The sequence below is a fragment of the Vigna unguiculata genome, chromosome 1 (genome assembly GCF_004118075.2).
Source record: "Vigna unguiculata cultivar IT97K-499-35 chromosome 1, ASM411807v1, whole genome shotgun sequence".
In the NCBI taxonomy this organism is placed as follows: domain Eukaryota; kingdom Viridiplantae; phylum Streptophyta; class Magnoliopsida; order Fabales; family Fabaceae; genus Vigna; species Vigna unguiculata.
The window spans coordinates 2,679,143-2,702,412 of NC_040279.1; the positions used below are offsets into that span (position 1 = coordinate 2,679,143).

At 36.6% G+C, this 23,270-nt stretch overlaps 1 protein-coding gene across 3 annotated transcripts in view; it reads right to left on the bottom strand.

The window, feature by feature from the left end:
* The window catches only part of LOC114181785 (protein PHYLLO, chloroplastic), a 76,285-nt gene that overhangs the window by 32,389 nt on the left and 20,626 nt on the right, over window positions 1–23,270 (bottom strand). For 2 of the 3 annotated variants that reach the window (XM_028068342.1, XM_028068355.1), the window contains 13 exons: window positions 20,255–20,322; window positions 14,769–14,927; window positions 12,959–13,084; window positions 12,748–12,879; window positions 12,533–12,650; window positions 8,381–8,536; window positions 7,830–8,072; window positions 7,530–7,697; window positions 7,256–7,399; window positions 5,884–6,345; window positions 5,392–5,685; window positions 5,151–5,308; window positions 4,938–5,045 (listed from right to left, as the gene is read on the bottom strand). In XM_028068342.1, coding sequence (XP_027924143.1) covers window positions 4,938–5,045; window positions 5,151–5,308; window positions 5,392–5,685; window positions 5,884–6,345; window positions 7,256–7,399; window positions 7,530–7,697; window positions 7,830–8,072; window positions 8,381–8,536; window positions 12,533–12,650; window positions 12,748–12,879; window positions 12,959–13,084; window positions 14,769–14,927; window positions 20,255–20,322 — 2,336 coding nt within the window. Of the gene's footprint in view, window positions 1–4,937; window positions 5,046–5,150; window positions 5,309–5,391; window positions 5,695–5,883; window positions 6,346–7,255; window positions 7,400–7,529; window positions 7,698–7,829; window positions 8,073–8,380; window positions 8,537–12,532; window positions 12,651–12,747; window positions 12,880–12,958; window positions 13,085–14,768; window positions 14,928–20,254; window positions 20,323–23,270 lie in introns of those variants that run through there. The other variant, XM_028068348.1, reaches the window with a different exon arrangement.

Here is a 23,270-nt window from a genome sequence, read left to right on the forward strand (position 1 = left end):
CCAACAACAGATTTCCCAGACGGCAACGGGACCAGTTCCCAAGTTCCACTATTATGAAGAGCACTTAATTCATCTGCCATGGCCTGACGCCAACCAGGAGGGTGAGTGCTGGTGCACATGGAGGGTGAAGTGGAAGCTGCCATGCCACTCGGTGGGGAATGAACGAAGATAAGTCGATGCCGAAGTCACCACGAGAGCTACAAGCCCAAGATAAGACTCCGCACAGGACATAACTCTCTCTAACACAAATGCAGCAGCATTTTATTTCTCACTTTTGCATTGATCATATGTTATGTTTTTTTTATTAATTCCATCATCATATCTGAATGGAGGGTACTTTTTGCATGGTGGATACTGTTGTAAGAAGGATATTAAATGCATTACTAGAAGTTGTTAGAATATTAAATATATTACTAGAAGCTAATAGAAGATTCTAGAGATTTCCTTGTTATTATTACTTTAGGGTTAGAGTTCTATATATAGAGACTAATGTATTGTTTCAAATGTATGAATTGAATAAATATCTTCTTTCTTTTATATTAATTCTTTCTAGTTGGTATCAGATCTCCTGATCTAGGTAGCCCTGCTTTCGCATTTCTTCTTTTCCGTCTTAGTTACGGTTCTTATTAGCGCTGTCTGAAGTGCAGCTATTTCTTTTAATTATTGGGTTGCCCGAAGTGCCCCCAAATTGTGATTTTGTCACTCTTGCTGCTCCATCACTGCTGTATTTTCGTCGCTACTGCATCACTGTTGCATTGTCGCTGCTGCATCGTCGCTGCTGTCACTGTTCTATCACCGCTGCTGTCACTGTTCCATCACAACTGTTGTCGTATTGCTGCCATCAAGTTATTGTCACGCAATTACCATTATTAGAATCTTCATTGTCGCAGCCGCTGCCGCTGCCACATCTAGAGCCTTTTTCTATTGTTCTCTTTTAACTAAGAGGTGGATAAGGAATCCTATTATTTACTTAAGCATGGAAGTTCCACTAAGCAATTTTGAGCTTCTAACTTCAGAGATACATGCACTACGTGTTGAAATTGAATGTTTGAAATCTCTCATGGAGTCCACCAGTAAGTCACTTTATGGTACTAGCTCTCTAGCTATGACTGGTAAGAACTTCAATGCATCTTTTAATGTTTCTAATTCATCTCTTTTAACATCATATGTTTCTCTTTTTGGAAACCACATTACTGTTGCCAATGGGACTCATATACCAATAATTGGTCGTGGTAATGTTTCCTTTTTGCCATCCCTCAATCTTAAAGATGTTCTTCATGTTCCAAGCCTTTCTAATAATCTTATTTCGTTAAAATTTACCGGTGACCTAAAGTGTTTTGTAACCTTCTTTCCCACTCATTGTGTTTTCCAGGATCTTGCCACAGGGAGGACGATTGGAACTGTTAAGGAACAGGGAGGGTTGTATTGTTTTAACAACTTGGGAAGTAAAGATAGTCTTAGTGCACAAACAGGTACCGCTTGTCTCCAATCTTGAACTACTTTTGAGTCCTCTCAAATTTGGCTTCTCCATTGTCATTTAGGACATCCCTCCTTTCCCGTTCTAAAGTTCATGTTTCATTCCTTATTTTCAAAAGAGTCTGTTGAGTCATTTAAATGTGATGTATGTTAACTTGCAAAACACCATCGAACCACATATCCTCCTAGTAATACAAAGAGTGTCCATCCTTTTGACTTAGTTCATTCTGACACTTGGGGGCCTGCATCAAACTATAGTATTTCTGGTGCTTAATGGTTCGTCACGTTTATTGATGACTGTGCCCGTGTTACATGGATTTTTCTCATGAAAGAAAAATCTGAGGTTTTTACTTTATGTCAAATTTTTCCATATGGTAAAAACACAATTTGGGAAGATAATCAAACGTTTACGCTCTGATAATGGGAGGGAATATGTAAATCATGACATGCTAAATTCCTTTCCGAAAATGGTATTGTTCATGAGTTTACTTGTCTGCATACACCCCAACAAAATGACATTGCCGGAAGAAAAAATAAACATCTTCTTGAGGTGACAAGGGTACTTCTTTTCCAAATGAATGTCCCTAAATCTTATTGGGGAGAGGCTGTCCTCACTGCGGCCTATCTTATTAATCGAGTACCCTCTCGAGTCCTAGATGGTCAGAGTCCTATTGAGTTCATATCTTCTTTCTTTCCATCTGTTCCTTTTCTCTCTAGTCTTCACAGTCGAGTGTTTGGATGTGTTGTGTTTGTCCATATTCACAGTCAATTCCATGGAAAGTTAGATCCTAGAGCGGTTAAATGTATATTCGTTGGCTATGCATCTAATAAAAAAGGATATCGTTGCTATCATCCTCTGAGTAGAAAGTTTTTTACCTCCATGGATGTCCCTGTTGATGAAATTAAATCTTTTTACGAGAGTCCTCAGCTTCAAGGGGAGAGTTCTTTTGAAGTTGAGTCTTCTGAATCTTTGGAGTCATCTTTTAACCCCTTCATACAAGAACCATCTCGTACTACTTTTGGTAGTCCTAACACATCTCGTACGGATGTCTCTGAAGTTGCTCCTAACAAGGGCATCTTTGTTCCCAAATCGACGTCAGCTCCAGAAATTAGTCATGATTCTGAAGTTGCTCATAACAAGGGCAACTTTGGGCAACTTTGTTCCTGAGTCAACTTCAACTCCAGAAATTAGTCGTCAAGAGAATTTCTTCCACATGAAATATCAGAGAAGACAAAAGCAACCTAACTTGATCCAAGAACAATGCCAGTCATCTGACCCGGTAAGTGCTCCTTCTTCTGACACCCTTGAACCTTCGAAAAATTCCTTGAATATTAATTGTGAACCTGACCTTGATAATTTGCCCATTGCCTTGAGAAAAGGAACACGTTCTTGTACCAAGTATCCTATTTCTCTTTTTGTGACGACTAAAAATCTATCTATGCAGCACTAAAGTTTCCTCTCTGCCATTGATGCCAGTACAGTCCCTACTTCAAATGAGGAAGCATTAAAGGATGAGAATTGGGTTCAAGCCATGAATGAAGAGATGAGTGCCTTAGAAAAGAACCAAACATGGGAAATTGTTAACAAACCATTGGATAAAAGGCAGTAGGATGCAAATGGGTTTATAATGTAAAGTATAAATCTGATGGTACATTAGAACGTTACAAAGCAAGGTTAGTAGCTAAAGGATTTACTCAGACTTATGGTGTTGACTATGAGGAGACATTTGTTCCAGTGGCAACGATGAATACAGTTAGAATCATTCTCTCATTGGCTGCGTGCTTTGGTTGGGAATTACAACAATTTGATGTGAAAAATGCTTTCTTGCATGGACAATTAGAGGAAGAAGTCTATATGGAAATTCCCCTAGGTTTTAGGCCTATTGAAGAAGGGAATAAAGTATGTAGGTTGAAGAAAGCCTTGTATGGACTCAAGCAGTCACCCCATGCTTGGTTTGGTCGACTCACTCATGTTATGATCTCCATGGGGTATCGACAAAGTCAGGGTGACCATACCTTGTTCATCAAGCATTCCCAAGAAGGTAAACTTACAATACTCTTAGTCTATGTTGATGACATGATTGTTGCAGGAGATGATGAACATGAGAAAAAAATCTTGAAAGAAAAGCTTGCTGCCCAATTTGAAATGAAATATCTAGGAACGTTGAAGTACTTTCTCGGGATAGAAGTAGCTTACTCGAAGAAAGCATCTTTATGTCCCAAAGAAAGTATTTTCTTGATCTTCTCAAAGAAACATGTATGATTGATTGCAAGACCACTGAAGTTCCTATAGATCAAAACCATAAAATTGGGAGTGATGGAGGCAGTTCTTATGTGAATAAAGGCCAATATCAAAGACTTGTTCGGAAGCTTATTTACTTAGCTCACACTAGACCGGATATAGCCTATGCTGTGAGTGTCGTCAGTCAGTTCATGCATGATCCAAAGGAGAGACATTTACAAGCTGTAAACAAAATCCTTCAATATTTGAAGACAAGTCCAGGAAGGGGATTATTGTTCCAGAGAAATGAAAAATAAAAAATGGAAGTGTATACTGATGCAGATATGCAGGGTCTGTCATGGATAGGAGATCTACTACAGGATATTGCATGTTCTTGGGTGGAAATTTGGTGAGTTGGAAAAGTAAGAAACAATGTTGTTGCAAGGTCTAGTGCAGAGACTGAGTTCCGAGTTGTGGCACAAGGGGTGTGTGAATTGTTGTGGCTGAAAATTATTCTAAGTGATCTTAAAGTGGCATGTGAAGAACCTATGATCCTTTATTGTGATAATAAGTCAGCTATTAGCATTGCTCACAATCCAGTTCAGCATGAAAGGACCAAACACATAGAGATAGATCAACACTTTATTAAAGAGAAACTGGACAGTGGTCTTATCACTACTTCCTATGTCCCATCTGGGCTTCAACTAGCAAATTTGTTTACGAAAGGTCTTCCCACTAAACGATTTCATGATCTCACATGCAAGTTGGGAATGATAGATATCCATTCATCAGCTTGAGGGGGAGTGTTGTAAGAAGGATATTAAATGCATTACAAGAAGTTGTTAGAATATTAAATATATTACTAGAAGCTAACTAGAAGCTAATAGAAGATTCTAGAGATTTCCTTGTTATTATTACTTTAGGGTTAGAGTTATATATATAGAGACTAATGTATTGTTTCAAATGTATGAATTGAATAAAAATCTTCTTTCTTTTATATTAATTCTTTCTAGTACATTTTGAATGGTGGTCATGTATGTATAAACTATGATGTACATATATTGCATTCATGTTTTATTAATTTCTCTGTGCAAAATTTGAAAAAACTTAAGACCTTGGGTCTATGAATATGGTTTGGTTGCTCTAAACATCCCATATATATTCAACTAGATGGAGAAGAAAACTCTATAGAGATAAATGAAGCAAAGGAATGAAAAGAGAGTGAAGCTTAATTACTTACAGATGCCTCCCTATGCTTAATCCAGACAGCATCTGTGCAAGACTCTGCACGTCATCATGCTGCAAGCGACTAGCAATAATTCGACTGGAATGGGGATGACTTCGTAAGCTGTTTGATGATACAAAAGTAGGCTGAGACACTAATAGAAGGATTACATCTTAATAGCATTAACATAAATCCCGCATAGTCAAAAGATTAGAACAAACAGGTTACCTTTTCCACAGCTCTCCAGCATACCAGGAACTGACAAAAAGTTGTAAGCCATGTGTAATGACTGTAGATGCCCTAGAATCATCTTTAGCCGCACGAATTTTTCTTGATAATTTATCATTTAATCCAGGGCTTCCAGATATTAATATGGCACCCTTTATCTGCATGGTATATGCTCAAATTGTTTTCCAACAGTCATGAAACCATCAAAATGAAGTAAAAACATTGAACATAACCATTATACCTTGGTGCCAAATTTGAGAGCCATAAACAATGCAATCCTTGCGCCCATTGAATACCCGACTAGTGTAACCTTTGCTGGAGCTATGTGATGAATTAATTCATGCAATATATCAGCAACTGTCTCCAATGACAACCATGGTTCCTCACCAACACCCTCTAAGCCATGTAGTATTGATTTTCCATGACCAGGAAGGTCAACAGAAATGCACTTTGCTGATCCAGAAAAAGTCTTCATGATATTAATCCAGTCTTGACCATTTCCAAGAAATCCATGAAGAAATACCAGCACATTATCCTACATTTACTAAATCAACTAAATCAGATCTAAATAAGGGAGTCAAATTTTACTTTCATGAAAATACAAACAGAGATGGAGCATGTTACCCATATATGCAATAGATTTGCTTGTAAAGTAAGTAATGGAGACTAAATCTAAAATCTAGCCATACTGCTCTTCATTACAGTAATCATAACATTGGGCTTCTATACTTACATTCGTTTTAAGGCCAGTCTCACGAACTTCAAAAGAACAAGATACATTATTAAGCTCTATTCTACATTGGTACTGACGGACTTGCTCCTTAACAATAACGTATGAGACAACTTTTTTGTTGACTTGAAAATCACGGACCAATCGACTAGCATCTGCCACAGATGCTTCAACGAAACCACTTTTTGGATTACGACAAATAAAAAGAGGATTTGGTGTTACATCTTCCTTAAGCCAACGGTAGGTTCCAAGACCATGTGCTACAGCAGGTGCTGCCACATTATCTGACACTTTGAATGTACCTAAACTCAGCATTTCAAGATAACAAGAAAACTGAGTATAGGCAGAAAGACTAAGACTGCTTTCAAATGCAGCACTTACAACAACCATCTTCCCCATATGGTAAGCCCATTGAGCAATTAATGCTGCATTCTCAAACCCACCAACAACGCTCGGTTTAATAACCTGAAAATTCATTGCAAAATTCTTAATAAAACAAAGAGTGATCATTTTATATTGACAAGATCATAAACTATTTTGCAATTCTGATAAGAATTTATAAACAGATATTCTGTTTCATCTAATCAAGAGACCAATCCAAATGGAGTCATAATGATTGAACATATAGACATAAAAAAAATGTTACAACTCTAGCTTGTTTTAGGGTAAAAGTTTATTTTCTCCATTGAAAATCATCAGAAAGAATTACACAAACGGCTAAATATTAGGAAATCCAAAAAATAAAAAATTTGCTCCATTAACAGTTTTCTACCTTAGAAAAAATGAAAAATATCTCAATAAAAAAATCTGATATAATAATCTGAAACCTTTCCTATTTATAATTATTATTTCTTACAATCAAGAACAGTGGATATTCCTCCTAAAAACAAATGCATCATAATATAGTGCAGGCCTAGACCTCAATAATAATTAAGCATTTTTACTCATATGTTCTAATCCTATAGCCTGAATAAAACGGTAAAGAGTATATGCATACGCGTTGTAAAGAATAAAATATCTTTGAAGATCCAAAGGGTATTGTACTTTCTTTATTTCCCTATTTCTCATGATTTCTTTATTTTCTTTATAGGGACAACTTTCCTCAATAATAGAAAGATGGGAATGTAGTTGGTGTGGCAGAAATAATAAAAGATAGTCCTCTTTCAACTATACCATAGCGAACTACTTTGTTAATTTATATTGAATAAGAAAGAAATCAAATATATAGGATAAAATGCTCTCAATTCCTTAGAAAAACAATATTACAGTTTGTTAATATAATTATATTTTTTATTTTCTGAAGACACCATAACACTACCTAAATGACTTAAACCTAGTTTGCCCTTATTATCTTCAGAAATTCTTATTTACTTACGACAGCAGCTATTGCTGGATGAGTAAACTTCACTAGCTTTTCCATGGGATTTTCTTGTATGTTATCTATGGTTTCATCTAGGGCAATAGATAAACCACTTTCTTCACAAAACTTGAGAATATTATCTTCATCCTGAACAGGCTCCTGTAAAAGGGATATTTCAATCAAGTTATACACAAACATGCACCAACCAATAAATTTGTGGAAACCATATAAAGAAAAGCAGCAGAGTGAATGCATAAGCTCCAAAAAATGTCTTATTTTCTTAGTATACCTCAATATACTGTAGGTTACAATCCTTAACAAAAGAGCTGAATTTCATAGCTTCTTCATAAGTCCAGCTCCGATTAGCATCTGCACGGATGATAACCTGGCAACCAACTTTCTTTCTCACTTCTTGTATTATTTCTGCATCAAGCATTGGATCACCCCTGCGTGCTACCTGCATTGCAAGAGCATTATTAGCCATTGTCCTTCACTAGATACACTATACACTAACAGTGTGTCTATATAAAACAAAGTTGAGGGCTAATATGTGTAAGCTGCTGAAACTAAGGAATGAATACTAGATTACCTTCAGCTTAATTGCAGAAAATCCTTCCTCAATTAGTTTGGCAGCAACATTAGCAACTTCAGATGGAGATCCATTTGAATCAATTAATGCACAAATCTGAACATTTGATGATGTTTCACATTTGTTGTTATCATTTATTGAGGGATGGAGTATGTTCAGCATGTTGGAGCCTTTTGCATCAGCAATGGCATTGAGGATAGCCATTTCCAAACCACATCTTACACTTGGAAAAATAGAAGATGGCTGCATCACAACAACAGCAATATCTTAAGTCTGTTTGTAACAAATTGATATCTTAATGTCCTTAAAGAAGTTCCCCTATCATTTTAGCTGAAAGGTTACAAGGCATAATATTGAAAGATTTTTTTTTTTGTATCTTTATTCTATAATTATTCTCTTCATACAAAATTGCTTTGATAGAGAAGAATTTGATAGAACCTGAAGAAACTCATCAACAAAACATCTAAACTTTTAGGTGTAGGTCCAATAGAGGTTTTTATTTGTATAATATCTCCAACTGTTGCCTAAATAACATAGATTAGACAGCTTACCATGATGCCCAACTCATGCCATATCCAATATGAAAATGAACCCCTCAACAGAGAGAGGAAGCAACTAACATCAACATGTTCCATAACATGGATAAGAAACCTAAGTTGATATTCAGCATCTACCAGATTTTCCTTGTGGATGCCAATGGGTGCAACCTGTTTGGTGCCAATAACATGACGAAGTTTAAGAAAGTTTAAAAGGAACCAAGAAAATTGAAAAAAGGAATTAGATCAAATAACAACAAAATGAGAAAGTGTACAAACAATTGAAAATTGATGACCCGCAAACCACTCATTTGGTTAACACAGATCAGGTTCCATTGTGGATAACAGCCACTCTTGGCCTGAGTGAACCACATGGTTAATAGAACTTGCAACTGTAGATGTTAATGTACTTTAATCATTGTGTAACTTACCCAACAACACTTAATATAAAGTGAACTTTGTCAGCCCAAGATAAATATAAATTGTTTGTCATCCCATCCCAAAAACTTAAGAATACACTAATGTATTACAGATATCGTATTCACTGTATTCAGTTTCATTTCAATGTAGTTACATACATTCTGTTTAGGTTTTCTGTTTTAGTTAGTTACAGTTTTTTTTTTTTTTTTTTTGGTTAGTTACGAGTTAGTAACAGGTGGTTACAGTGCCAACTCAGCAGTGAGTCACACTTATAGCTAAATGTAGCTATGTACGTCTAATCAGTCAAAGTTGAACCATAGTTTTTAGTTCTCTCTCTTTACTTCATAGTGGTCCTTTATCTCTCTCCTTTCTAATACAACGATAAAAATAACTAAATCTGTTACAACTAAAACAACATATTGTATATATGCATGGAAACAGGTGTGCTTCTGAATGAAACAATTTCGCTCAAATGTTTTGTCCTTTCTTAAACATAAGTCAATGTAAGTGTGGGTTAATGCATCTCTGCTCGTGCTGAACATCTGCCTTGAACTCCAGCCTCTGCCAGGTCTGAATCTCATTCCCCAGCCCTTTGTTCTTTGGCATAGCCCACCTGTTGTATACAATAGGAACTTCTCGCCTGAGTTTGTAGTCTTGTCACCAGAACTCACCACTTTTGTGTACCATCGTTGCATACAATAGTAGTTTTTGGCCACGAGTATTGTTCATTTAGGATAGTTCATATCACAGTTGATAGATTAAGTAAATTAAATTGCAGAAGATGCGACAAGTGAAACATGATTAAGTAGCAAATCAGAGAAAACACGACTCGGTGCTAGAGAAGACCAGATGTGGTGACCACAGAAGATTAAGAGCCCAATGATATTTCTCATAATTTAGGGTAGAATTGTTCAATATATTATTCTGAGAATACAATTCCTATATACAAGGCTAGAATCCTATTTTAGGAAATATAATAATAGCACCTAGACAATCAAATCCCTATGATTCAGGGATACCATCATACACTGCAATTATAATATGCTAAATAAGGAAATAATAAAACACAAATCCTGACCGAATTAATACAAATAATAAAACAGATTCTAACACTCCCCCTCAAGCTGGTGAATAAGTATTTTCCATTCCCAGCTTGGAAACAATACTCTCAAAGTTCTTGTTGTTCATCAGCCCCTTCGTTAGAATATCTACAAGGTTTTCTTGTGAGGAGACATATGGAGTGCATATCAGACCACTGTCTAATTTTTCTTTGATAAAATGTCTGTCAACCTCAATATGTTTGGTTCTATCATGCTGCACTAGATTATGAGCTATGCTAATAGCAAATTTGTTATCACAATAAAGTTTCATTGGTTCATCCAATTTTATCCTCAAGTCTTCCAAGATGATCTTCAGCCAGAGTAGTTCACATATCCCTTGTGCCATTGCCCTGAACTCTGCTTTAGCACTGGATCTGGCTACCACGTTCTGTTTTTTACTCTTCCAAGTCATAAGATTCCCTCTAAGGAAAGTGCAATATCCCGTAGTTTACTTCCTATCCACAATTGACCTTGCATAGTCTGCATCTGTATATGCTTCCATACTTACATTCCCATTTCGTTTAAACAAAATTCCCTTGCCTGGGGTTCCATTCAAATATTGCACAATTCTTAGTGCAGCTTGTAAGTGAACCTCCTTCGGTTGGTGCATGAATTGGCTAACTAGACTCACAGCGAATGCAACATCAGGTCTCGTGTGAGATAAATATATCAGTCTACCAACTAGCCTTTGATACATTTCCTTGTCCACTGCAGTATCTTCTTCGGCGCTTCCCAATTTCAGGTTTGGGTCAATTGGTGTACTTGCAGGCTTGCATGCTGTCTTACCAGTTTCTTTTAACAAATTAGTGATGTATTTTTGTTGAGATATGAATATTCCCTTTTTAGAATGGGTCACTTCAATTCCCAATAAATACTTCAATTTTCCCAAGGTCTTAATTTCAAAGTTCTTGGCTAGATGTTGGCCTAACCGTTGTTGCTCCTCCTCATCATCACTTGTCACTATAATATCATCCACATAAACCAGTAACACTGTTACTCCCCTTGACTTAGAGTGTTTAATGAACAAAGTGTGGTCTCCTTGACTTTGTTTAAAGCCTAGACTTATCCCAAACCATGCTCGTGGTGATTGTTTCAGCCCATACAATGCCTTTTTTAGCTTGCAAACAATGTCGACAGTTGTTTTTCCACCATATCCAGGGGGCTATTCCATGTAGATCTCCTCTTCAATTTCTCCATGAAGGAAGGCATTTTTAACATCAAATTGTTGCAAGTTCCAATCATAATTAGCTGCTAGGGATAATATCATCCTAACTGTATTCATTTTTGCACTTGGAGCAAATGTTTCCATGTAATCCACTCCATAGGTTTGAGTGAATCCTTTAGCTACTAACCTTGCTTTGTACCTCTCAATGGATCCATCAGCCTTGTATTTTATAGTATATACCCACTTGCACCCTACTGGTTTTTTCCCATTTGGGAGAGCAACCAAATCCCAGGTACTATTCTTCTTGAATGCTTCCATTTCGGCATCCATGGCTTGTTTCCATTTTTTATCACTCAATACCTCAGATAAAGAGGTAGGTGTGGTTGTAGTGTTTAGGCTTGATAGGAAGGTTTTATGGGTAGGTAAGAAGTTTTTAAAGGATAGGTAATTGGCTAGAGGGTATAATGGTTTGGTGGTACATTTCCTAGTCTCTTTCCTAAGGGCAATTGGAATATCTAGGTTCTCATAAAGTGGTGTTGAACTGGATTCAGGTTCTTGTACATTTGGAAAATCAGAAGTGGATTCAGTGTATATTAAAGGATTAGGGGTAGTTACCTCAAGTAATGTTGGGTTGGATTGTTGGACATGCACAAATTCTGGAATGGCTTTTGTCTTCCTTGTATAAACCAATTTTTTCCCAAATCTTACATTAGCCCCATCTTGAGTGGATTTTGTGAGTTCCTTTTCTGTTGTTACACTTTTAGTCTTTATTTCTGGTCTGAAACTTAAGTCAGGGAGCATAAGGAGTTCATCTTCATTTCTTGCAGTCTCCCCCTGAAGATGAGCTTGGTGGAAGTAACTTTGGTGTTCAAAGAAAGTGACATCTCTTGACACAAAGAATTTTTGGGATGGGGGGTGATAGCATTTATATCCCTTTTGGTTGATGAGTATCCTATGAAAACACATTTTAAGGCTCTAGGATCAAGTTTACCTCTATCACACACAGCAGCAACAATGAAGAACACAACAGCAACAACAATGAAGGCTGACTACCCTAAAAAAATGATTGACAGCAATGAAGGCTGTTCTGAAACCTTAAAGGGATGGTGGCAGCAATGAAGCCTGCTGTCTAGGGTTTTGGTGTGTGCAGTCAGAGGCGGCTCCCAGAATTTGAGAGCTCTGATACCATCTCATAATTTAGGGTAGAATTGTTCAATATATTATTCTAAGAATACAATTCCTATATACAAGGCTAGAATCCTATTTTAGGAAATATAATAATAGCACCTAGACAATCAAATCCTTATGATTCAGGGATACCATCATACACTGCAATTATAATATGCTAAATAAGGAAATAATAAAACACAAATCCTGACATAATTAATACAAATAATAAAACATATTCTAACAATATTAAAAACCAATACATCAATGAAAAGCAAGTTACAAGAAATGATATATCATTAAACCAATACCAACCTCACCATAACCAACACTTCCATCTTCAAGCTCCAAAGATAGAATAAATCCTTCTTTATAGAATTCCTTACAGCTATCAACCACAAATGCTGATGTTGGTGGAGCTTCAAGTGCAATTCTGCCACAGCACCATTTCATCCAATCCAAGGAAAAAAATTAATAGAAAGGAATATCAAAATAAATTAGCCATTAGAATGTGTAATGGGAAAACTCACCTATATTTAGAACATTGTATTTTACGAATTTTGTATAAACAAAACTCATCAAGTATAGAGCCTTCATTGGAAATCCATGAGAGATAATTCATGGTGTGTTGAACCGTTTGGAGTGCAAATTTTTTCAAAATGCTGAATCAAGATATGAAGCTGTCGGCAAAGAGTTGACAATAATAGTCAAAATATTAAATAACCAAATGCCTATACAAACCTGTGGAAACTGGCATTGGCATCAATGGAACTCTCAATTTCAATCATACAGTCCATTTGCTCATGTTGAGCTACACACAAAGCTTCCTTAAGTTCTTCCTTTGTCGTCACATGTAAATGTTTGATGCTGCACATGTATTATTTTGTTCCTTAGCAAAAAGGTAGCAATGGTAAAGCAGAGACTGAATATCAAAATAATTAGGGTAAATGCTTAACTGCAACAAAAATACAATATCTAATGTATGTATATGTGTGAGTGTGTGTGTAGATAGATTATAACATTTCTGCTTGTAAGAGAGAACCAACCCATACAACTATGCATTCTAGGCCTAGTAATATATTCAACTGTATATAGCAAAGCTTTTACCTTTTTCCCTTTAGATTTCAGCTTCCACTGTCTTTCAATCAGTTGATATTGACATATCAGTTACCTTATGGCTTTACTGGCCCTCTATCAATAGAGGCTCAGCTCATTATACTATTGAATTTTTCACATTTCAATCAAACTGAGAATTCTCTTTATACATTAGATTTTTTGCATAACTTCTTTGCTCTAAAAAAACTTTAACATCTCAAGAGTGATGAACTAATTACACAATCCATTTGTCTTACTGAAAAGATACATTGGAACAACACAACTTTTCACTGCAATGAGAAAGTCAAGATGCAAGTATCAATCAAAATACAAAGTTTGGCTTTTTGGAAAGGAGCTGTGACAGTTAAACAAATTACACCTCTCAAGGCACCCCAAGTTCCAAATTTAAACATAACTTCCGAACAAAAGGCACCTCCAATTCTAGAAATAAGCATAACTTCCCACCTCCCATAGTGTAGTTTGATCCTAGGAAACAATTGAATTCTAAAACAAAAACGTCACTTGCACCCAAGATTAGCAAACTATCCAGCAATACCGGTGCTCATTGGAATTCTCCAACTCAAATGGCCCCATGTTTAATTTAGTCCAAATTCTCTACTAGGATTTTTGGTACCGTCCTCTGCTAAGCATTAAAAATGCACTGATGTTGATATATTATAATTATTTTTAATGTATTTTAAAACATAAAAATCAGTGTCAACTAATATATTTTAAAGACATAGTAAAGATTTAAAGTCACAGTAGAGAGAGAGACAGCACATAAATAAACTTAGTGGAAAATCCAAATTTGTTTAATTTCTACCTAACCAAATTGAGGGCTCAAACTCATCAATCTTTGCAGTTTTTCACAACAATTTCGCTCAACAGTACTGCATGTTCAGCATCCCAAACACATATGTGCCAACCAACTTCGAGAAAACATGTGTTCCACCCAAGATTATTGACGAAGTAGCTTCAGACCTTATCAACCCCCACAACTAGACTGTGTATTTAACACAAAGCAGTGGTTGCCCTTGCCAATCGTAAACAGAGAAAGCTTCTTGTGTGACCTTAGCTCTGAACTCAACTAAATTCAAAACATTTTCCACCAAATAAGTTATTTTCATGAATTTGAAGTTTGTATAACTTATGATTATTTCCCAATCCCTTACAGCCTCATACATAGTCTTTCTTAGGTAAACCTGTTTTCTTAGCATGCAAAAAAAATTAATTATCTTAAAACCACTTTTCAGCACATTTACCTAAACAAAAACGAATTGTGATTATAATCAGTTAGAACAATAATTGATTGTACATATAATTGATTATTGAAGTAATCTAATTATTGAAGTTGCCCCAAACACACCCTTAGATTGGATATGGCACAAAGAAAACTAAAATACCAATGATAAAAAACATTTTTCACATAATTCATGCCCAAAGTTAGGAATCATACCCATGTGCCATGCATAGTTCACGTATTGAAATGTTGTGAGACGTGTAGAAGTATTGATGCATTATGGATGTTTCAACTTTATCTGCCAAAGGAAGATTACTGAAAATTGCTCCTCCATGATTATTAACCACAAGAATTGTCATCGGTTTCCGCAATTTCCTAGTTGGCATGTTTTCAGAACGTTAGCTATGCTTCATGAAAGTAAAAGTTGCAATAGGATAGCTTTGTTGAACAATACGTATCTTCATAGACAATAAATAATTTTATGACTAAAAAATACACACTATCAAGATTATCTCTGATCTGAACATAAATGTTCATACCATTATGCAAAAGGCCAAATACCTAAAAATTCATTAAACTTACAGTACAATTATTAAAACCATATAGTGAAGCAGATTGACCGTCTCCAAAAATGAGGGAGCGAAGGAGTGCTAAGCAAGCTTTGAAAGACTGCTACTATGAGGAAAAATTATGAGGCCTTACTGAAAAGTAATAACTAGACTCTTGTGTTCCTTCTTCCCAATAGACTAACTAAGTGGGTATTCAAAATTAAGGAAATTGATGGTTTAATCAAAAAGTTTGAGGCTGTTAGATGTTTCCCTTTCAGCTTATCATATTTTTGTTATTAAAACTGTTAGATATAACGAGCTTAGGGCCCATCACTTTGCATTTTCCTATTTATAAATACATAACCATAAATGCTCCATAAAACACTAGGGCTTCTTCAGCCTATGCCTCTTTCTCTTCTATTTCAACAAGGTATCCAGATGTAGGATTAATCCAAGCCTCCCAGATTAACTGCTACTATTTCATTTCAGATGATGTCACTTTCACTGAGTATTCCAAGTACTTCAAGACAATTGGAATAGAGAGAAGAGAGAAAATAACAATGAATGATTCTGTGTATATTATTCACACTACATTCAATAACAAATACACTGACTTATTTATGTGTCAGATACTGAGATGTCTAATGTTCACAATTGTTCAAGAACACAAAAAACAATACTACAATTTGTACAAATACAAAGAAATGGGCACAACCAACCATGAACCAACAATCAACACTTGCTCCCGTGGCCTACGTTGGTAAAGTCCAGCCACCAATGTTTTTGTGAGCGCTCTCCAATTCTTTTATTGCAAGAAGTTTAATCATTACGCTTCCAATTATGTTCACAAATTTTGTAATTACTGCAAAAAAATGGGCACATTCCTAAAGATTGTCCCACGAGGCCGCCCAAGAAATCTGCCACGGCTTTCTACTCCAGCAGCTTCTGTTCAACAATTTGCTCCTGCCTCTACTCAACCTTTGACCCCTGAGATGGTTCAACAAATGATAATTTTTGCATTTTCTGCTTTGGGCATTTTAGGTAAAATAATTTCCATGTCTCCCTTTTGGTACTTTGATTCTAGTGCCTCGAACCATATGACCAACAATCCCCAACTCTTTACTAATTCCACCAAATATCCTAGAAATCTCACGATTCATACTGCTAATGGAAATCATTTGCCTATAACAAATATTGGTGATATTTCTTCTTCTCTCACCGATGTCTTTGCCGCTCCTGGCCTCATTACTAATCTCATTTCTATTGGTCAATTAGTTGACAACAATTGTTGTGTCGAATTCTCACACTCTGGTTGTCTTGTGCAGGATCAACGATCAAGGAAGATGATTGCGAAGGGGCCTAAAGTTGGATGTCTTTTTCCTCTTCATTTACCTTTGTCTTCTAGTTGTAGCTTACCTTTTATTTCTTCTAATTCTGCTCATTTAGATTACCATTTGTGGCATAAGCGTCTTGGACATCCAAATTCACACGTCCTTCATGCTATGCTCTGATTTTCTTAGGAAAAAAAATTCTCCACCTCTTCATGTTGTTCAATTTGATTGTATTTCTTGTAAGCTTGGCAAAAATAAAATTTTACCATTTCAAAAACATAAATCAATTGTAGGAAAACCTTTTGATATGGTCCATAGCATTGTTGTTAAATATCGGCCATGGTGGCACCATGGCGGAAACCGGCAACGGTTTCCCGGCCTCCCAACACAATAAGGCGGAGGCAAATCGGATTTTTGATGGCGGCCCATGGCGGCTGCTTTTAACATGGCGGGTGGCGGTGGCATCGCGGTTGAGGAGAAAAAATCGGAATGAAAAAACAAAAAGAAATGAGATCTTGAGAGTAAAGGAGAAGAAATCTGCAGAACGACAGCCTGTGCGTGGTGTGTGAGAGAAGTGAGAGAAAGAAGATTAGAAACCCTAATTTAATTCACATCTCTTGTGGTCAATGTGCCTGGCCCACTAAAGTGTTTATTTAAACATTGTGAACGTGTTGTTCTTCTTTTACCCTATTTTATTGTTTGTTCTTCTTTTACCCTATTTTATTGTTTTACCAAATTACTGCAACAGCCACCCAACCACATAGCAGTAGATTTTCCTTTCACCTTAAGGTTTTTATATTCTACAGAAATCAAACCACATTCTTCACGTTACTACACCAGACCATATACCACTTGCATCTACTGTCACTGCACCTGCTGTCACAGTCAACCACTATTGCTGCTAGTTCCCACCACCGCCGCTAGCCACCGTCAAGTCTGCTTTTTTTTCATTTTTTTTTCTTTCTTTTTTCTTTTTTCTTTAAATTTATGGGATGTTGTGCCATGTCCTCCCTCTACTAAACCTTTGGGCAACAAATTTGTCTTTTCCATAAACTTTGTTCGGATGGATCAATTGATCATCACCAAGCTCGGTTGGTTGTGTTGGGCAATAAACAAGAGTATGGACTTGACTATGATAAGATCTTCGCACCGGTAGCCAAGATGACTATTGTTCGCACTATTCTAGCACTAGTTGCGCCTCACTCTTGGTCCTTACATCGAATGGACGTCAAAAACGCTTTTCTTTAGGGAGACCTCAAGGAAGAAGTTTACATCAAACTTCCTACTGGTACGCCTACACCACTTAATAGTGTTTGTAGACTAAAACGCTCATTATAAGGTCTGAAACAGGCACCACGCGTATGGTTTGAAAAGTTTTGATACACACTACTTGGTTTCTCCTTTACCCAAAGTCAATATGATCCATCTCTTCTTCTCCAAAGGACTTCTAAAGGAATTGTCATACTCCTTGCTTATGTGGATGCTATTGTGATGACCAGTTCTGATGACGAGGCTATTTCTCGACTTAAAACATTGCTGCATTCAACTTTCCACATGAAAGACCTTGGTCGACTCAATTACTTCTTGGGTTTAGAGGTGCGTTATGCACCCACTGGCATATTTGTAAATCAACACAAATATATTCATGATTTGATTGCGCTAGCCAGCCTCACTAAATCCACATCTGTTGACACTCCCATGGAACTTGATGTCAAATTTAGACGAGATGGAGGTGTACTTCTTGAAGATCCTACTTTTGCTGTCCACACATCATGGTTGGTAGTCTTATACACCTCACCATCACTCGTCTAGATATTTCTTTTGCTGTCCACACAGTGAGTAAGTTCATGCAATCTCCTAGACATTTCCACCTTTCCGTAGTGCACCAAATTCTCCGTTATCTCCTTGACACTTTTCATCGTGGTTTATTTTTTCCCACTGGTTCACCTATGACTCTCCAAGCTTACAGCGATGCTGATTGGGCAAGATGTCCAATACGAGGCGATCTACTACTTGTTGGTGTATGTTTTTGGGCAATGCTCCCATTTAAGAAACAAGATTTTGTCTCTAAATCCTCTACTGAAGCTAAGTATCGTGCCATGTTTGCTGCGTGCTCTGAAATAATTTGGCTGCGAGATCTTCTCACTGAGCTTGGATTCTCTCCATCCCAACCGACCCCATGACACGTTGATAACACACGTGCCATCCAAATTGCAGCTAATCCAGTTTACCATGGACGAACAAAGCAAATAAAAGTTGATTGTCACCCCATCCGAGGCGCCTATGATCGCCGAATTATCACTCTTCTTAATGTTTCAACCTCTATTCGGATTGCAAACATCCTCACCAAATCATTGACTCGAAAGCGTCATAATTTCCTAGTTGGCAAATTGATGCTGGTCAACTTACCAGTATCAATTTGAGGGGGGATGTCAATGGAGTTAATTACGTGTGATTGGCAATTATTTCGTCATCAAAACCAGCAAAATCTATGCTAATTTTGTATTGTAAATATTATTCACTTTTATTAGGATATATATTGTGGGGTAATTGTATATTTGACAGTTTAGATATTTTAATGGACAACAAATATGTATGTATTCAATATATATATGACAGAATTCTCCACGAGAGAACACATAGTTTTACCGACACATCCTCTAGAGTCTAACAATAAGTTTTCTCTTATCCAAAAGGAGATAGAAGACTGGTTCGAAAAACTTATTTATCTCACTATTACTAGACTAGATCTTTTTTTGTAATTGGTATTGTGAGTCAATTCATGCAAAATCCTTTTAGTGATTATTGGAATGTTGTCCTTCATATTCTAAGGTATCTTAAAAAAGACTCCACAAGAAGGACTGCTTTAAAAGGGTAAAGAAATACCCAAATCTTTGGGTATTGTGATGCTTATTGGGTAGGTTTTCCTATAGATAGACATTCTACCATAAGATATTTTGTTTTGCTTGGAGGAAATATTATCTCTTGGAAGATGTTGTTGCCCGATGCTTTGGTGAAGCTAAGTATTGAACAATGGCATCACTCTTCTGTGAGCTTATTTGGGTAATACACTTCCTCCAAGAATTAGATTTCTGTGAGATTCAGCCAATGAAGATGTATTATGATAACTAGATGCTCTCCACATTGCTTCTTATCTAATGTTTCATGAGAGGACTAAACACATTGAAATTGGTTGTCATTTTATTTGAGAAAAGTTGTTGTCCAAGGAAATATGCATTGAGTTTATCAGATCAAATGATCAACTTACAGATGTACAAACAAAATCCTTAAGGACCTCAAATTGGGTATATTTGTTCCAAATATGACACATACAACTTGTATTCCCCCAGCTTAAGGGGGACTGTTAAAATAAATAGTCTTAAATAAAATTTATTTTAAAGGTGCTATGTCCTTTGTGTTGGACATAGTTCCTAGATAAATCTTTTCAAATTCTCTTCTCTTCCCTCTCATACATTGTATTTGGCGTATCTAAAGTTGTTATAAATATGAAATACTAAGAAAGGGAAATTCACTCACTAAAATTCATTCTAATTCCATTTTATTATTCTCAAGTCTTTGTTTCTTCCGAAGTCCTTCACATAACCACTAAATTTGTTCTCACATGATTTGGAGTGAACCATGTGTATCAATTACCCAAGGAAACTAGATATAGAAAAATAAATACATGGATCCAAATTACCCTGTATAAAATGAGACTATATAGCTAACAGAAAAAATATATAACAATACTCTATTAACAAGCATTACCAAAAGAATACAAAAATATTGTACGAAAAGAAAAATTTGGTAGATAGTTTCCTACCGCTGCTTCAAAATTGCCAAGCCATTTGTATCATGCAATAAAGAAATATCTCCAACTACACAGAACACCTGAATGAAATTATGAAATTAAAATAAACTATTAACAACAGAAAGCAAAATATGATAAACTAATGAAATAAAAAATAAATGGACAAAACAAAACAAAGAAAGATGAAGCTTTTAAGAGACAAGTTCTCATAAAAGACATGAAAAGAGGCAGTAGAATCACAAATCCATGTAGAATTAACACCACCTTGAAAAGAAGTGGTAGCAAACATAGGGAGGTCTAAATTAGTATCCTGATTGAAATTCTTTACATTAGGGTTCACCCAGGTCTCAGGAGTTTTGGTCTTGGACTAAGAAGAATTTAACTATGCAAGTTGAAGTGTTGAAGGATTATATAGAAGAGACTCATGGGGTTGATAATGCGTCAGCCCTTTAGAATAAAATGATGCAAGGTAGGTTGAGATTATGGTTAAGATCGTGAAGGGTTCACAAAATTGTAAATCATGGGATCCTAACACGAATATTAGATTTTACTTTCTACAAAATATAATATATATATATATATATATATATATATATATGTATGTGTGTGTATATGTGTGTGTGTGTGTGTGTGTATATGTATGTGTGTATATGTGTACGTGCGTGTACACCCCTACGATGACTTGAGTTTGTGATTGAGGTTTTTAAATTTCGTGAGAAGAGATGCACGTTAGGTGAACTTGTGCAAATGCTGAATTTCTTAATTTTACATTTAATTGGATTTGGGAAAAGATATGCACCTACATCTAACCAATGCAAGTTCCATGAGAAGAAGAGAAGATATTTGTAAGTTATAAGGGCTTTAAGTGGGTTTTATTTTAATTGAAACTCATTCAGGGAAAAAAGTGAACGGTGCCACAAAAAGCACCCTTAACTTTTAATTGGGACTGAATTTTGTTTTAATTGAAACCCCCATTCAGCAAGAATGCTCAAAAGTGTTGCACCTACAAAATAAAAGGTGAATTTTAGTTGTATTAATTTTTAATTGGGTGGTGTTGTGACTGACAACACGCATAACAAGGTGAATTTTTTTAATGCATTAACTTTTAATTAGATTTATGTTTTATTTGAACTGAGTCCATGCACCCAAAAAAGTGAATAGGGGATGCAGCAGACAATACAAAAACAACTGCTATCCACACAATTTCACAATTCTGTTTGACGATACGTACAATTTTGTTGGGCCATGATCATACTTGAGATTTGAAACAGAAATACAACGCAAAATCGTAGGCTCATACGATTTTACGAGTAAAATCTCAATCTTCACTACAGTGAAATGATGGCAGTGTGTGACACCATAATTCAAATAGAATTGGCATTCAAAATTGGTAGTGAGAGTTGGGTGGTACATATCCTAGAGTGTAGTTAGTAGAAGGAGACAACAATTTCATTTTTGTTAGATATAGTTTGATATTATTAAGATATTGTTAGATATTGATAACCACAATATACAACAATATCTTCTATTTAATCTTTTTATTTTCAGTTACTCTTTTTACTTGTACCTCTCTCTATTATAAATAGATTACCCTATGTGTGGTTTATACACAAGGGAGATTAATCTCAATCCCTATCTTCTTTATTCTCAACATGGTATCTAGAGCTTAAGGTTTTTTTTTTCCGCTATCGCTGCCTCCGCCTCTGCCGCCATCGCCGCTGCTGCCACCGGAGCCGCCGGCGCCACTGCCGGCGCCGCCGCGGGATTCGTCGCCGGAGTAGTCGCCGGAGCCGCTGCCGGAGCCGTCGCCGGAGCCTCTTCCGGAGCCGTCGCCGGAGTCGCCGCCAGAGCCACTGCCGAAGTCGCCACCACCGTTGTCGTCATCGGAGTGTTAGTTCCGACCGGCGACCATACAGTTTTGATCATCCCTCACACGCCATTCGAAGCCGCGTGTCTTCCAGTTCCTCTATGGCGTCTTCCGCTGCCTCTTTCAGTTCTGAGCTCTCTTCTGTTTCATCCGATATACTTGTTATGTACAACACATTTCTCAAATGGTATAAGGATCAACAGTTTTCTAGTTCCACTGCATCTGTTGCTCACACAGGTACATCTTTTGTTGGTCTGACTCAATCTTCTTCTCCTGGTCCTTGGGTTTTTGATTCAGGAGCCACTAATCATATTACTGGTAACAAATCTTTGTTCTCTTCTTTATCCTCTACTAATCCTTTACCTTTTGTTACACTGGCTGATGGTTCTAGAGTCTCATCTCATGGTGTTGGCACTGTTAAACTTTTTCCTTCTTTAACCATTGATAATGTTCTTTATGTCCCTAGGTCTCCTTTTAACCTGTTGTCCATCAATCGCCTAACTCGTTCTCTTGATTGTGTTGTTTCTTCTACCAATAATTCTGTATGTTTACAGGATCGTAGTTCGAAACAGGTGATTGGCATAGGATATGAGTCTCATGGTCTTTATCATCTCCGTCCCTCTACACACGTTGGTGCAGTTATGGAGTCTCCCTCTCTTATTCATGCTCAGTTAGGTCATCCAAGCCTTGCCAAGTTACAACAGCTTGTCCCTGCCTTGTCCAAGTTGTCTCGTTTGGATTGTGAGTCGTGTCAATTAGGCAAGCATACTCGTACTTCTTTTCCTCGTAGTGTCACACGTGATGCTTCGTCCCCTTTTGCCTTGGTTCACTCTGACATTTGGGGTCCTAGCCGCGTTAAGTCTACCTTAGGTTTTCAATACTTTGTTACTTTCATTGATGATTACTCCAGATGCACTTGGTTATTTCTAATGAAACATCGTTCGGAATTATTTCATATCTTTCAATCTTTTTTTAATGAAATTAAAACTCAGTTCGGTGTTTCTATTAGAGTTTTGCGTAGTGATAATGGCCGTGAATATCTTTCTCATTCTTTCAAACAATTTATGGCTTCTCACGGCATTCTACATCAAACTTCTTGTGCATATACCCCTCAACAAAATGGTGTAGCTGAACGTAAAAATAGACATCTTATGGAAACCA